We start from the raw sequence: 14,729 nt of genomic DNA, 5'->3' as shown, positions 1-14,729 counted from the left end.
CTTTTATTCTTATTCTTTTATCTTAAATATTTTTATTAGTTATCGATGGACACATACCTTTATTTTTTATGTGGTGCTGAGAATCAAACCCAGTGCCTCACACATGCTAGGCAAGTGCTCTACCACTGAGCCACAACCCCAGCCCTTATTCTTTTATTCTTATGTCGCCTGTTGCACACATCTGTTGTCTGTTTTGAAGCACACAGCAGGAGTTTTAAGAAAAGTTGCTACTGGGTTACTTTGATATTTCAAAATATATTTTATATATCATACAAGGATGCCCCATTAGCTTCAGCTTATTTCATTTCTGTGCATAAAAAGCCATTTTTTTATGGTGAAATGAAGTCATATGATTGGCACTAGAACATAGCTCATTTAATAAATCAAGGTTCTTTTCACCAAACTTTACAACTCTTGCCAATTCATTCAATAGCTCTAAAACCTGAAGCTTTTGCCTCTCTACTGAAGAGCTTTATTTCCTACTTGGCATTTTCCCTCTAAGACAACTTGTTATCATAGTGTTCTCTCGTACACACACACACACACACACACACACACGTACTCTCTGTTCCTTTGCTTTCTCTAGGACACATGGTACTGAAGCTTTTAGTATGCTCAACATTTTAATGGGGGAGCAAAGAAGAAAAACCATTTCCAGGAGCTGAGTTATCATTTTATATAGGTAAGTCTCCAAAACAGACTTTGTAAACAAAAATTAAAGTTCAATCTGGTTTAAAATAACAAACAGCTGGGCATGGTAGCACATACTTGGGGAAGAATGAACAAATAAATAATAATCTAGTAAGAAACACTGAAGTAGCTATGAGACCCCAAGACCTATGTGGTTTACCAGAAAATCTCTAATAAACAATTCTAATAAAGCTAAGGTACTGGAAAACAGTTTAGTTAAATGATCTCAGATTAATAAACAGAATGGCTGGTTACACAACCTAAATAAATCATAAGGCTGCCCATCAAAAACACATCAGGCGGGCTGGGATTGTGGCTCAGCGATAGAGCACTCGCCTAGTATGGGTGGGACCCGGTTCGATCCTCAGCACCACATAAAAGTAAAGGCATTGTGTTGTGTCCATCTACACCTAAAGAATAAATATTAAAAAAAAAACAAAAAAAAAAAAAAAAAAAAAAAAAACACATCAGGCTAAAATAAAATACACATTTCAGCACCTTGGTTCAGTAAGAAAGTAAGATAATATATAGTCAATAAAACCTATAAGGGGAAAATGTTGAATGTAAAAGAAAGTTGTCACATTGTACATGCTAAAATGAACATATACAACATGCTCTCTAAGTGATAATGGTGACTTTTGTATTATGACTAACAGAATTGATAATCTCAAGGACAATCCAACTTCACAAATCTGGGACCTAGTCTATATAACAAAAAGTCCATTTTTAGAGTAACTGGGGAAGAAAAGAATTATTTAAACAATTCAGGCCAAGTAAACTTTGGAGAGGAGGAGGAAAAGTAATATAAATAAATTCAGGTTTTTGTATTTTAACTACCCACACAAATTTTGCTGACTGGCAGTAAGGTACTGGTGCAGATACAGCTAGATACTTCCTAATTTATTTCCATTTTCTTATTTACAACTTAACTAATGTACAGAAAAATGCTAAACAGAATAGTTAAAAGGTCATATAAATCACATAAATCTCACCTAAATCATTTGGCCTACATTAACTTTTAAACAGAAAAAATTTGACCTGTTCATGTACTAATATTTAACAACAAATCCCATTATTAAGTATAACCATTATGAACCACTTTAAAAAAAAAAAAAAGTTTTTGACCTGAGCCAGCAGCTGGACTGGGCCTAAAACTGAATTTGTTTTAATTAGGGAGCCTAATCATCCATAATCAGTGACATGGAATTGCTACCAATAGTTTTATTTATGTTTTTATTGGTTCTTTTTAGTTACACATGAGAATAGAATTCATTTTAATATAATTATACAGGCACGGAATATATCTTGTTCTAATTAGGACCCCCTTCTTATGGATATCACGTTGGTGGGATTCACTATGGTGTATTAATATATGTACATAGGAAAATTATTTTAGATTCATGCCACTCTTTTCCTATTCTCCCTCCCTTCCCTTCATTTCCCTTTGTCTAATCTACTGAATATCTATTCTTCCCCTCTCCTCTCTTATTGTGGTTTAGCTTCCACATATTGGTAAAAACATTCAACCTTTGGTTTCTGGGGGCAGTCTCCAGATCCATCCACTTATTGGCAAAAGCCATTCTTCTTCATGGCTGAGTAATACTCCATTGTGTATGTATACCACATTTTCTTTATCCATTCATCTGTTGAAAGGTACCTAGGTGGGTTCCATAGCTTAGCTATTGTGAATTGAGCTGCTACAAATAATGATGTGGCAGTGTCACTGTAGTAGGCTGATTTTAAATCCTTTGGCTATACATGGAGGAGCAAGATACTGGGTCAAATGATGATTCCACTGCTAGTTGTTTGAGCTACCAATAATTTTAGTGATGAGCTAACTTGTCCCATTTAAACATGAATCACCTATAGTATTCAAATCTCCTGAACTTTATAAGATGTGAAGTTCAGGCATCTGATATTAAACACAGGAAGACTGAAATCCCTTTAAAAACCTACGTGACCATGAAATGTAGGCCTTCTGACTAGAAGTATAAAACCTAAAATTTCAACACAGTAAGGAGAAGTTCCAGGGAGTAAAAGATTACTTGTATTCAATACCAATGATGGTTTCTATAATATTACTATAAAATGGTACATATGCAAAATGAGCATCACATCCTGGAATTAAATGAAATCTTTGTTTTAACAAGTTAAACTTTTACTGAATTAGCACAATGATAATTTTTCTTCAGGAACCAATGTTCTTGACAGTCAACTGTAACATTGGTACAAAAACCGAATATAAAAGACAAAAAAAAAAAAAAGCCTAAAAATGAAATTTAAAAGTGGATTTGGGGGATCTATATGAAAGGTGGATTTCCAAGTAACTTCAGAGAAAGGTGTAAGACTCCATGAGCAGTGCAAACTAGTCTACTACAGTAGACTACTACTACTACACACTATCTTTCAAAATGTGATCTATATATAAATTCCAACTAACAAATTCCATAAAGAAATGAAAACTGTCTTCACCAAGAGTATACAACTAAGCACATATACATGATATCCATAAACTGTACTTAACTACAATTTTCTTAAAATATTTTTTGGTTGTCGATGAACCATTATTTTATTTATTCATTTTTATATGGTGCTGAGAATCAAACCCAGTGCTTCACATATGCTAGGTAAGCACTCCATCACTGAGCCATAACCCCAACCCCGTAACTATAATTTTCTGTACTAACAAGCTCCATTCCTATTTACCTAAAGCATATGGCTTTTTGCCCCATGCCAATAAACTATAAATATGACTGTCTTAGACTCATAACTCACCCCTAAAAAACCAGCTTTATCCTTAGAACCTCATTTTTATTACATGTAGAAAACATTACCATATATATGACAAGAACAAGAAGATTCACAAGTATAAGGATAATATAAATTCATTATTCATGAAATGTGACTGATTATTTCACAGTCTGGTGAAAAATGGCCAGGGAAGTGAACACAGAAATACAGTAAGAAAATGCAGAAACAATCTGTATAGTATACTTTATTCCCATCCCCCTAGAATTACAGGATTTTTTGGTAGGATGAACTACCAATTTCTTCTTTCTCTTCTTAAAGATATCTCAGAACAAAGAGTCTATAACTTCAGGGGCAGGATTTATTGGGGATTGAATCCATGAGTGCTTTACCACTGAGCTACATCCCCAGTCCTTTTTTAAATTTTGAAGCAAGGTCTTAAGTTACTGAAGGTCTTGCCAAATTGGTAAGACTGGCCTCCAACTTGAAATCCTCCTGCCTCATTCTCCCAAGGTGATGGGATTATAGATGTCCGCCACCATGCCTGGCTCTCTTAATGCTTTATTCAGCTCATTCCAATCAATGCCTGGCCCAACTGGACAGACTACCAGCTTTTAGAACACCTATTAGCCTAGGTACAAATCAATGTCATTCTTTTAGGAATCAAAAGGGAGGGGGGCGCTGGGATCGTGGCTCAGGGTAGAGCGCTCCCCTAGCACGGACAGGGACAGGACCCGGGTTCCATCCTCAGCACCACATAAAAAAAAATAAAGGCATTGTGTTGTGTCCATCTACACCTAAAATATAAATATTTTTTAAAAAAAGAATCAAAAGAGGCTCAAATTGAATTTTTTAAATTTAAAAACAAAAACATGAAAAGGGAAAAGTTTTTCTTGTTTTAAAGCATTTTAATGAAGGCATACATTCAGATTTCAAAACGGTGCTAACAGTGTTTAAACACTGTACCAATATGTTTGAGAGGCTGAGTGAAAAAACTAACATACAACAAAATAAGTATCTTTAAAAAAAAAAAAAGTGGTGTGTGTGTGTGGGGGGAATCTTTATTCTACAATGATTTCAACTTACCAAGTTACATGGTAAAGAAAAACCAGTTCGAATTGTTTTTAATCTCCACAGTAGTGTATTAAGTTGATGGGCTCTCCCAGAGCACTTAGAATCTTAAGCAACTCTCAGCCCTCAATTTATCTTAAACAAATCTGATTACCTATTATGTGTAAACATCCATCAAGTCTGTCCTGACTCAGAAACGTTTAACTTCTTCTAGGGTGAGGGTGTAGATGTGTGTTTATAGGAGAAGGGTAACCCCTTTTGAGCAAACTGTCGACAGTTTTCTAATAATTCTTCCTATCCACGATGGTGTTTTTTTTTTTTTCCAATGCTCCCCACCCCCACACACACCCCCACACCACCATTCTGCGCTTTTAAGTCTGGGCTGCCAATTCTATCTTGGCCTGCCTGGACCCTTCACCTTGTCCAATCCCATACTGTTCCCCCAATTTCAGCGCAGGGAGGCAACTGCAGGCCAAGCGCGAACCCCTGCGGCAGGCATTAGCTAGGCGCGGATAGGGCGGACGGACGGGCAAGCGTGGGCCAAAGCTGAAGCGATTTCGGACTGCTAGTCGCCGGGCCCCGAGTGGCTGAAGGTCTCCGAGCCCCTCCGTCCGCCCCGGCAAGCCGAGAGTGCAGCTGTCGCGAAACAGGAAGCTAATCGTGGCCGCTGTGACAGGCCGAATAAGAAAAGAAAGGGGCTCACAGCAGGCAATAGCCTCAAACCCCGGGCTAGGAAACCCTAAGAACAAAACCGCCGCCCCAGCCTGAAGGCAGCGGGAGACCGCGGAGCCACCAATTCAGCCCAGCTCAGCAGGGGCCCGCCCAGGGGCCACTCCCCAAGGGAGGCAGCCAGTCACTCGCTCGCCCCGCCGGCCCGCTCCCGAGGGGACGGGCTCCCTCCCGCCCTCACATACAGCTCCTCACGCCAGGCCCCCAGGGCTTCGTCCACCTCTCACCTTTGACGACGCGGTCAGCCCCCGGAGGGGGCGGTGGGGGCGGGGGTGGGGGCGGTGCAGCCCGGGCCGGCTCCGGGGCGGCCATGCTGGGCCCGGGGCTCGGCTAGGCGCTGGGCCGGGCGGGGCTGGGGGCGGGGGCGGCGGCTACCAGAGCCAAACGGCGGCGCCGCCGGGGAACATGGCGGACCCTCTTTCCCTTCAGAGGGGCTAAGACCGGCATGCATCGCGCGTGCGGGGGCGGAGGCGGGGCAGGCTCTAGGGAGTTGGGCAAAATTACTGAAGCTAGGAAAGAAACAGGACGAGGCCAAGGGATCAGGTTAAAATTCTTTGCAAGTGAGTAGAGGAAGCAGTCCTTAGCTAGTTGCTGCTATTAATAAGAGCAACGAAAAATGACACTCGCTCTCACAAATTACCCAGTAAAGTGGAGAGACGCGATCAAACCTCAGACAGAACCTCCCACTAACAGAAAAGTATAACAATTTAGCTATTAGATATGAGTACTAAAGAGTTGCAGGGAACAAGAGAAGGTGTAGGTTCTAGAGCAGAGACATGACCATTCAAAATGGAATTTGAAATGGAATTTTGGCTCTTGTGTTTAGCTTTTGGAATTGTCAAGTGAGTTTGAAGGCACAGACTAACAATGCAGATAAAGCAGTACAGGGGAAGTGAGGGAATGACACTAAAAGATATTCAAAGAATCTGCAGAATTCACCTGAAAAGGAAATAATTTCCTTGATTCATTCAGAAAAATGGTTTGGAAGGCAGAGGGATAAACAGAGAATTAAAAATTAGTTCCTTATCTTTGTGCATACACAGAATCTGGGCCCAAGTGACTTGTTGAACTTTAGTCCAAGGTGACTAATAGTCATGGGGAAGGAGGTAGAACTTTGCATAGTATGTGTATGACATCAGATATGTTTAATCAAAGAAAGAAACTAGTTTATCTTCTAAGATATGAGTGTGTGTGTGTGTGTGTGTGTGTGTATATATATATATATCTTGATGGCTTAGGAGCCAAGTGGGATGGAGGGTGAAATTCCTGCAAATCATCCTGCTCAATAAAACATGTGCTCAGAATCTGTTCATAATAGATTGTAGTAATGAGGTAAGCAGTAGAATAAAGGTCTCAGTGCCTTTCTATTCCTTTGTGTCAATCTCAATGACCCGCACCTGGGATTTAAAAAAAAAAAAGGAAGGAAATCCCAACAGGTACTCTTTCATGGTGCTGAGGATTGAGCCCAGGACCTTGTGCATGCAAGGCAAGCACTCTAACAACTGAGCTATATCCCTAGCCCCTAAGGTACTCTGCAAAGACAGCTCAAAAAATATTTTACAGGGGCTGGGGTTGTGGCTCAGTGGTAGAGCACTTGCCTTGAATGTGTGAGACACTGGGTTTGATTCTCAGCACCATATATAAATAAAAAATAAAGGTTTGTCAACAACTAAAATGAATAAAATTTTTTTAAAAATGTCTTACAGAGAAGGGATTTTGGGGGTGAGGCTGAGAGAAGGTGGATTCTTCTGGCATGGAAGTGACACAACTCCCCACGGGAAGGGAAAAAAAGGGGGACAAGGGCCATGGGAAGAGAGCAAGGAAGGGACAGGGAGGCACATCACAAACATGTAAGGTAGGGCTGGGGATGTGAATTAGTGTTACAATGTTTGCCTGATGTGTAAGGCCCTGGGTTTGAACCCCAGCACCATCAAAAAAGAAAAAAAATCCACACACCTGTAAGAGGGAGAGTACCACCAAGAATACCTGGATGAGGAATGAGTTTGTAGGGAGTTTGCCCAGAAAGTCTCCCTCAGGAATGGAGAAAGGAAGTGTATTGAATGCCTCTGTCAGGAAAGGAATAAGAAATCTTACCTAGGGATAGGGATGTAGCTCAGTTGGTAGAGTGCTTGTCTTGCATTCACCAGGCCCTGGGTTCAATCCCCAGCACCACAAAAAAGAAAAAAAAGAAAAACTTTATCTAAGGCCCACCAACTTCCACCCTAAATGCCTTCATTACCTCTTCAGCTCCTCATTTTAACTCAGTCAAAAGTAATTTCATATATTTCAGGCTTCCCTACCCCAATACAAAAGAACAAGAGTATACAAAAGGGAAGAAAGACAAGGAATTAAATAGAACTATCTTATAGATTTATTAATGAAAAATATTTTACAAAAACAGTATGTTTGGCCCTAATAGTTCAGCTGACTCAGGGTTTACAACAGTGACTGAGCAAGTGGCAGTAATGACTCTGCTGCTGAGAACAAGAGGGTATGTTAGTGTGCATGACTCCATCTGTTCAGAAGGGCGAATGTTAGGCTGGCAGCTCCACATTCTAGGGCTAAGGTTTGGGGCACAGGGAAGGCTGACAGTCCATGCCCTCCCCCATTTCCCCTGAATGATGTGATTAGGACCATGACCCCAGAGCTATAGGTCTCTCTAAGGACAGGAGATGAGGAAAACAAAGGGTCAAGTGAAAGAGGTAAGCAGACAAAACAAAAATAGGGATCCGAAAATGAGGGTTCAGGTGGAGGTGAGGGACAAAAGCATCCAGGAATAAAATGACCTTAAGATATCAAGGAGTGGCTAGTGTCGAGTAATGTAATGAATTAAACTTTAAAATGACTCAAAGCCCTAAGAGCAGCTGCTTCCTTTGGCTAGGGAAATTAAAGTTACAATTTCAAAAATTCCCTCCCAAGGAGCCAAGTCTCTCCTTTAGAGGTTCCTGGCACCCCTTGGAGAAACTGCCAATTCTATGTTGAGACTATCACAATCATGGCAAGAACATAGGATACCAACTCTGCCACAGTACAGTTTTACAGAGGAAGGTGTGGCCCCAGAAAAGGAAAAGGGTGACCCTTACCACCTGCTATGCTGTAGGACTCTAGCCCTGTTCTGCTCTCTTCCAGGAGGATCTGCTAGAACAAAGAGAAGCCCCTCTTCCCTTGTCCTGTGTCCAGATTGGAAGGCATAACTGCTTTGCCTCCAGTCATCATCTGGAGGTATATCTACTCTTCGAGGACCATGGGTTCGGGACCCCTGAACAGGACTCAAATTCCAAGTTGACCTGCTAGATGGTGGAGACAGAGGGTAAGAGGGTGAATTAAAAAGATCCCCCCAGGAGTGAGTATGAGGAACCTGAAGGCCCTGGCCTCTTTCTGGTAGTGTGGCAGTGTGGGTTAGCTGAGGCTTGCACCCTGGAGTAGTTAGGAATCTGGCCCCAACTTGCTGGTTGGTCTCTGACCAGGGTCCCCAGGAGGCATCAGTTCTGGAACGATGGGGAAGACTCCGGTAGTTCAAAGTCCTTCCTGTGTATCTGACCCCTTGGGAAGTTTCACTCCTGTCACACATAGCCAGAAACTGCTGGACACTCCTCGAATTTCCTGGGGAAAGAAAAGAAACCCGAAGTTTGAGCATATTCAGAAAATAATTGTCCCTCCCAGAAGACCATTCTTGTTCTGCCCAACTCTTCACTCCTCCAAGAGCATTAACATAAGGGAAAGAAGGAACTTAGCTTTGCTTTTGATTTCATTTTTAAAAATTCTTAATATACATTAAAATCAGCTGGGGCTGTAGCTCAATGGTACAGCACCAGCCTTAAACATGTGAGGCACTGGGTTCAATCCTCAGCACCACATAAAAATAAATAAAGATATTGTGTCCATCTACAATTAAAATAAATATTTTTAAAAAAATCAAGTCTTAGCCTGGTGTGGTGGCACACACCTATAATTCCAGCTACTTAAGAGGCTGAGACAGGAGGATCACAAGTTCAAGGCTAGCCTGGCAACTTGGTAACACCTTGTCTCAAAATTTTAAAAAGAGCTGGGATATAGCTCAATGATAGAGAGTCTGCCTAGCATGTGTGAGGCTCTGGGTTCATTCTCCAGTACCACAAAAAGTCTCTTACCTCCAAGTTGGGCAAATGAAACAGTCTCCTGGATATTGCCATACCTACCTACCTCCACCATAATCTCTCCTCCAGCACTCACATATCCACATGCATTTCTCATCTAGCAAATATATTCCCCTTGTGAGGACTCTATTCCTTGAGCAGCTACTCTTTTTTTTTTTTCTTTATAACTACTTTTTAAAAATTTGTTTTAATTAGTTACACATGACAGTACAATGATCTTGACATATCATACATTTGAATCAGATGGGGTATAATTTCTCATTTTTCTGAGGAGCAACTACTCTTAACATCTTAGTTTTTCTTAACATGATACTTTCATCCCAGTTAAGCTGCCTCTGTTTATATTCTTATTCAATCTCATCTCGTGCTTTTGTTCACATTACTCCTTCCACATGCAAAACGTAGAATGCCCTTTCTACATTTATTTGATGTTGCACTATGAATATCATAGGCTGTAGCTCTTTGTTGGCGGAGGGAAGGGAATGCCCTAGGATTATATGATGTTTAGCAGCATCTCTGGCCTCTGCCCATTAAGTACCAGTAGTTCCTCCTCTCTCCCCATTGAGAACCACTGTCTTAAACTACAGATTCAGCCCAAGAGGAAGAAAAGGAGAATGTCTTACTATGGAGGGTCAAAGAAAGCCAGAATGTTGCTGCCCATCTTGCCCAGGATCATCTGGGTCTATATGCATGGCATTGGTACTCCTTGTTCTCCTACACCATCCTTCAACTGAGACTCAGTGAATAGGATGAGAGAAAATAGATGATAGAGATCACATTTTCTGTTTGAACAGATCCCAAAGACTGGGTATTATTCCCCTTGGTCTTTTAAAAGCTATCTTATCATGACTGAAAAAGTTTATTCTCATGAGTAGCCAGATTAGATCCCAGTCTAAGAACCATGGTGTGCCTGAGAAAGAATTAGTCATAATCCATTGATATTCATGCTTGATATTAAAGCAGTAATTCATATCCTTATACCATTCCATCTTGGGACACCTTACCCTCCCAAAAGGAGTACCGATTTGACCCTTCAGAGTCCCCTGGAAGGTACCACATTCTGTCATATAATATTAGATTTTGGGGGAGTTACCTGGGGGTCTATAGGGCTCCCCTGCCATGCTGGGCATCAGGACATCTGGGGACAGGAACTGTGGTTGGGGAGGATACAGTTGGGGATCAAAGAGAAACACAGAAGGGTCATGGATGATAGGGAGGGAAGAGGAGCTGGAACAACGGTGCCCGGTTTCCAAAGGCTTTTTCTTCAGGTTTGATGGATCCTTATAATGAGACAAGACAAAAAAACATAAAGATGAGGATTAACACAAAGCAGGATGAGGTTGGGTAAACACAGTGAGGCAAGCAGGAGGAAATGGAGGGAACTAGAACACAAACACACCTTGTCTAGGGAGGGACCCAATTTACTCAGCCACTCTCCCTGTCAGACCTTCTAGGAAACTGCAAACTTCAGATCCTCTTCCCATTACCAGTTTTCATCATATCTACCATCTTCCTAACATTCAGGTATCCAGACAGATTGAGAAAAATAACTCAAAAAAATGTGGATCTAAAATGTATCTGCTGAAATAGAATCAAGAACTCTACTCCATCTTCTATCCTGTCACTACTGCATTTCAGTTTTCTCTTCCTGTCAAGTTTGTATTCACAGATATTTATGTCCTGCTGGATACTGTATTAGTTATTCAAATTTGTGGTAAAGACCTAGAAATATCTCCTTTAGCATCTACAACACTAATACACCCAAAACTGAATGAACATTCTTCTAAACTCCCCCTCCCACTACCATATTTTATGTCATCAGGCACAAACATTGCCATTGCCCTTAACTTCCCACTTCCCATTGACAACTCCATTAGTTGGCAAGTACCGTCATTTCTACCTATGGATTTCATATTTAAACTCACCTAGACCACAACAGACTTCAACCTGATCTTCCTGTCTCCTGTTACCTATTTACTGTGACCTATAAAGTTCTATGTGATATCACATTGCTGATTTTTCTTACTCTATCCCCCACCATTCCTGTATCCTTAATACTTTTTCTTAATGTTCTTCAAACACACCAACTCATTCCAACCTCAGGACCTTTACACTTACTGTTTCTGCTATCATGGTTCAAACATTCACATCTCCGAGATCTCTGATCAAATGTTATTTCCTTAAAGCTGAAGTCCCTCACTGCCTTATCAAAAATAGCCCTGAGAGGCTGGGGATACAGACAGTTGGTAGAGTGATTGCACAAGGCCCTGGGTTCAATACCCAACACACACACACACACCAAAAAAAAAAAAAAAAAAAAAAAACCTGAGGAAATATTGACTCTATTGACTCTTTATTCCTTAACACCTTATTTTTCTTTCTTCTTTTTCATATTTATCATTGTCTGGAATTATATTTGTTTATTGTCATTCTCCCCTAATAGAATACATTTTTTCACTTCAGTCAGTATCCCTTGCACTTGGTAATAAAATAATTTATATGCCAATATATTTAATAGATTCCAAGCTATTCAAGGGCAGAATTTATGTCGTTTCATCAGTGTATGCACGTAACACCTATCATGGATAACAAGGAAATATGAGAATTTCTGAAGGAATACCATACTTCTCTGATTTCTCTTCCGGCTCTCTGGTGTCTTTTTCTCAGTCTCCTTTTAGGGTTCTTCAGAATAAAAACCACCTTAAATCTGATGCTCTTCAAGGTCGTGTCCTGACTTTTCTCCTCTCTTTGCAATGTTCTTTTCCTCTTTTCTGTGACTAGGATTCCCAAATCTCCATTTCTAGCTCATATGTCTTATATCCAAAGACCTACTAGTTCTCTCCACTCATGCATAATACCACTAGAAAAAAAACATATATCTTCCTCAAATATACCATTATCAAGTCTTAAAACTTGATTATCACGACTGGGGTTGTAACTTAGTGGTGGAGTGCTTTCCTTGCATGTGTGAGGCACTGAGTTTGATCCTCAGCAACACATAAAAATAAATAAATAAAATAAAGATATTGTGTCCATCTACAACTAAAACAAAAAATACTTAAAAAGAAAAAACTTTGTTATCATCCTTGGTTCCCTCTTCCCCACATCCAGGCAGACATGTACCAAGTCTCTTTATACTTACTTCCTAACCCTTTCTGTAATATTTAATTCTCTATTCTTCTAAACTCTGTACTGTAAGATATAGGGCTCTTTGTGGTCTGTGATCTGAAAGTTGTTTATTTTCTTTCCCAACTGCCAACACTCTCCATCACATCCCCTCTCTAGACTCTAAAATCCTGCCATACCAAATGAACCTCTTTTAATTCAGTTAATACTTGCCTTGGGTCCCTTTACCTGTTGTATCCTTTTTTCTTCCTCCAAGAAGGCTTCCCTGATTCCTCAAGCTCAGTTTAGACGTCCTTTCCATTATGTTCCATATAATTGCTTATTTATATGTTAACTGTAAGCTTCATAAAAGCAGGGGCTGTATCTAACTCATCACAGTATCCCTAGCATCTGGCACAATAACAAGAATATAAACCTAGTAAGCATTTGCTTAAAAAAATGAATCAATTAATAAATGAATGATACAGATCAGAAGAAAGGAAGCCAATTCTCCTAAGAAAATAGTATTTTGTATTAAATACATTGAAAGTTTTTGAGAACAAATGGTGGACAGAAGAAACCACTTTCTCAAAAAAGAATAGCAAGCTGTTCAATTATTTAGGTACTTAGAAACAATAAAATGGAAAAAAAAATTGTGCCTTGGGAGAGAATCTGGATCAGAAGGGGCTGATAGAACAGAGACATAACTTTTTCTGTATATCCTTTTGTACCTTTTTATTTTAGTACCATGTATTTAAAATTATTTTTTTAAGGGGTTGGGGACATAGCTTAGTTGCAGAGCACTAGCACAGTATGCATAAGGTCCTAGGTTCACTACCCAAACACACACAAAAATTTAAAATAAAATAAAACCTGGTTTTGCATTTTTATTGAACTGACCAGAGAGATTAGCTTCAGTGCTTTGCTTACTGATCTCTATTGTAATGAAAACTCAACTTGTCTTGGTCAAGTGTGTGAAATTCTCAAAATGATAAGACTATAAATCCAATCAATGACAGCATTTGAGTTTGTTTATCTCTACTGGTTTGAGTTTTCTAGTCCCTTCTACCTATCTATACATTATTATATTAGTACTCAATTTGAAATATCTCAAAGAGAATGATTTTAAATCATTTTCCTTTTCTTGCTAATGCATTTGCTTCACTTTAGATTAAAAACACACTTAACCCCACTCAGTCATGTACTGGGGTGAGGAGTAAAATGCTAAACAATATCCTATCCTATTTCTTCCTTTAATAAGTACCATGGATTCTGACCCAACCACTAGGCTTTGCTTCTCAGATTCTTCTCAAGGCTACAATGACTCTTCTCACCCTAGGGAACCCTAAAACATACCCTTTTAGAACTACTCCAGAAAAGAAACACTCCTCTGGGCTCCAAATGTATAAGTAAAATAATGACTGTGTGTCCTCTTTTTTGCTGAGTGCACATGGCTTTCCCCAAATTACAACCTTCAGTTTCTCCCTGCTCTTTCACCAGCACTGTTTTGTTACCTAGCAAAGATGGGGGTGCTCTAAATAGACAGATCCTGATTCTACTTACAAAACTGTGGGAAGAGACTGGAGCCTCCTCCCTCTCTGAGATAATGGTGCCACTGAGACTGCGTGAGATGCGGCGAAAGTTCTCTGCACTGTACTGTTCATCATCCCCATACTCCCTGCTGAGGCCTCGGCAAGCTGCAGCCTTCAAACATATAGACACACACAGGCAGATACATAACATCAGACCTGTGGTTTTCCCACAGGCCCTGTCCTTGGAGATATGGGAGAAATTTAGATAAGACTCTCCAGTAAACACCTGAATTAGATATAAATGAAAGATCTCCTCTCAATCAAAAGCAGTCCAATCTCATACCTTGTTCTCTTTTGGTAGCCCTACTACAATGCCTCTGCTTTATCAACAACCCTACCATTCATTCCTTTGTACTCTTCTTTCCCTAACATACCAACCAGGTCTATCACCTTAGCTCTCGAGGCTGCTACCTGAGACGCAGGCACTGTGCTGGCTTCAAGGAGAATGTGCTCCATTTCTGCTATTCGGGTCTTTGAGATGTCAAGCCCAGGGGCTGAGTGTAATCTCCTCCCCATGCCATCTGCAGAGCCTGAGAAAGAAAACATAAATATAAGGTAAAGCCATCTCTCTCTTGGGGCCTAAACTCTGAGCCTGGAAGCACAAACTCAGGAGTTCTTCTTTCACTAAGTAACAAATATGCATTCCTGAATCCAATGG

General features: G+C 40.3%; 2 protein-coding genes and 1 long non-coding RNA gene across 18 annotated transcripts in view; 1 reads left to right on the top strand and 2 right to left on the bottom strand.

The window, feature by feature from the left end:
• Positions 1–5,658, bottom strand: part of Ppp3cb (protein phosphatase 3 catalytic subunit beta) — a 52,409-nt gene extending 46,751 nt beyond the window's left edge. For 3 of the 4 annotated variants that reach the window (XM_027931203.2, XM_027931205.2, XM_027931204.2), the window contains exon 1: positions 5,466–5,658. In XM_027931203.2, the coding sequence (XP_027787004.1) occupies positions 5,466–5,550 (85 nt within the window). In that variant the 5' untranslated portion in view covers positions 5,551–5,658. The remainder of the gene's footprint in view (positions 1–5,465) is intronic. The other variant, XM_027931206.2, reaches the window with a different exon arrangement.
• Positions 5,419–14,535, top strand: LOC139705427 (uncharacterized). Its single transcript, XR_011707317.1, has 3 exons — positions 5,419–5,478; positions 8,368–8,548; positions 14,453–14,535. It is a non-coding gene; the product is annotated as an uncharacterized lncRNA (long non-coding RNA).
• Usp54 (ubiquitin specific peptidase 54) overlaps positions 7,587–14,729 on the bottom strand; it is a 134,491-nt gene continuing 127,348 nt past the window's right edge. For 9 of the 13 annotated variants that reach the window (XM_071611167.1, XM_071611165.1, XM_071611168.1 and 6 more), the window contains 3 exons: positions 14,483–14,601; positions 10,468–10,654; positions 7,587–8,841 (listed from right to left, as the gene is read on the bottom strand). In XM_071611167.1, the coding sequence (XP_071467268.1) occupies positions 8,318–8,841; positions 10,468–10,654; positions 14,483–14,601 (830 nt within the window). In that variant the 3' untranslated portion in view covers positions 7,587–8,317. Of the gene's footprint in view, positions 8,842–10,467; positions 10,655–14,042; positions 14,184–14,482; positions 14,602–14,729 lie in introns of all 13 variants that reach the window. The other 4 variants (XM_027931199.2, XM_034635796.2, XM_071611173.1 and 1 more) reach the window with 2 other exon arrangements.

Source organism: Marmota flaviventris, chromosome 4 (genome assembly GCF_047511675.1).
Source record: "Marmota flaviventris isolate mMarFla1 chromosome 4, mMarFla1.hap1, whole genome shotgun sequence".
NCBI lineage: Eukaryota > Metazoa > Chordata > Mammalia > Rodentia > Sciuridae > Marmota > Marmota flaviventris.
The sequence above is the reverse complement of the archived record's forward strand: the minus strand, read 5'-3'. Positions and strand labels throughout refer to the sequence as shown.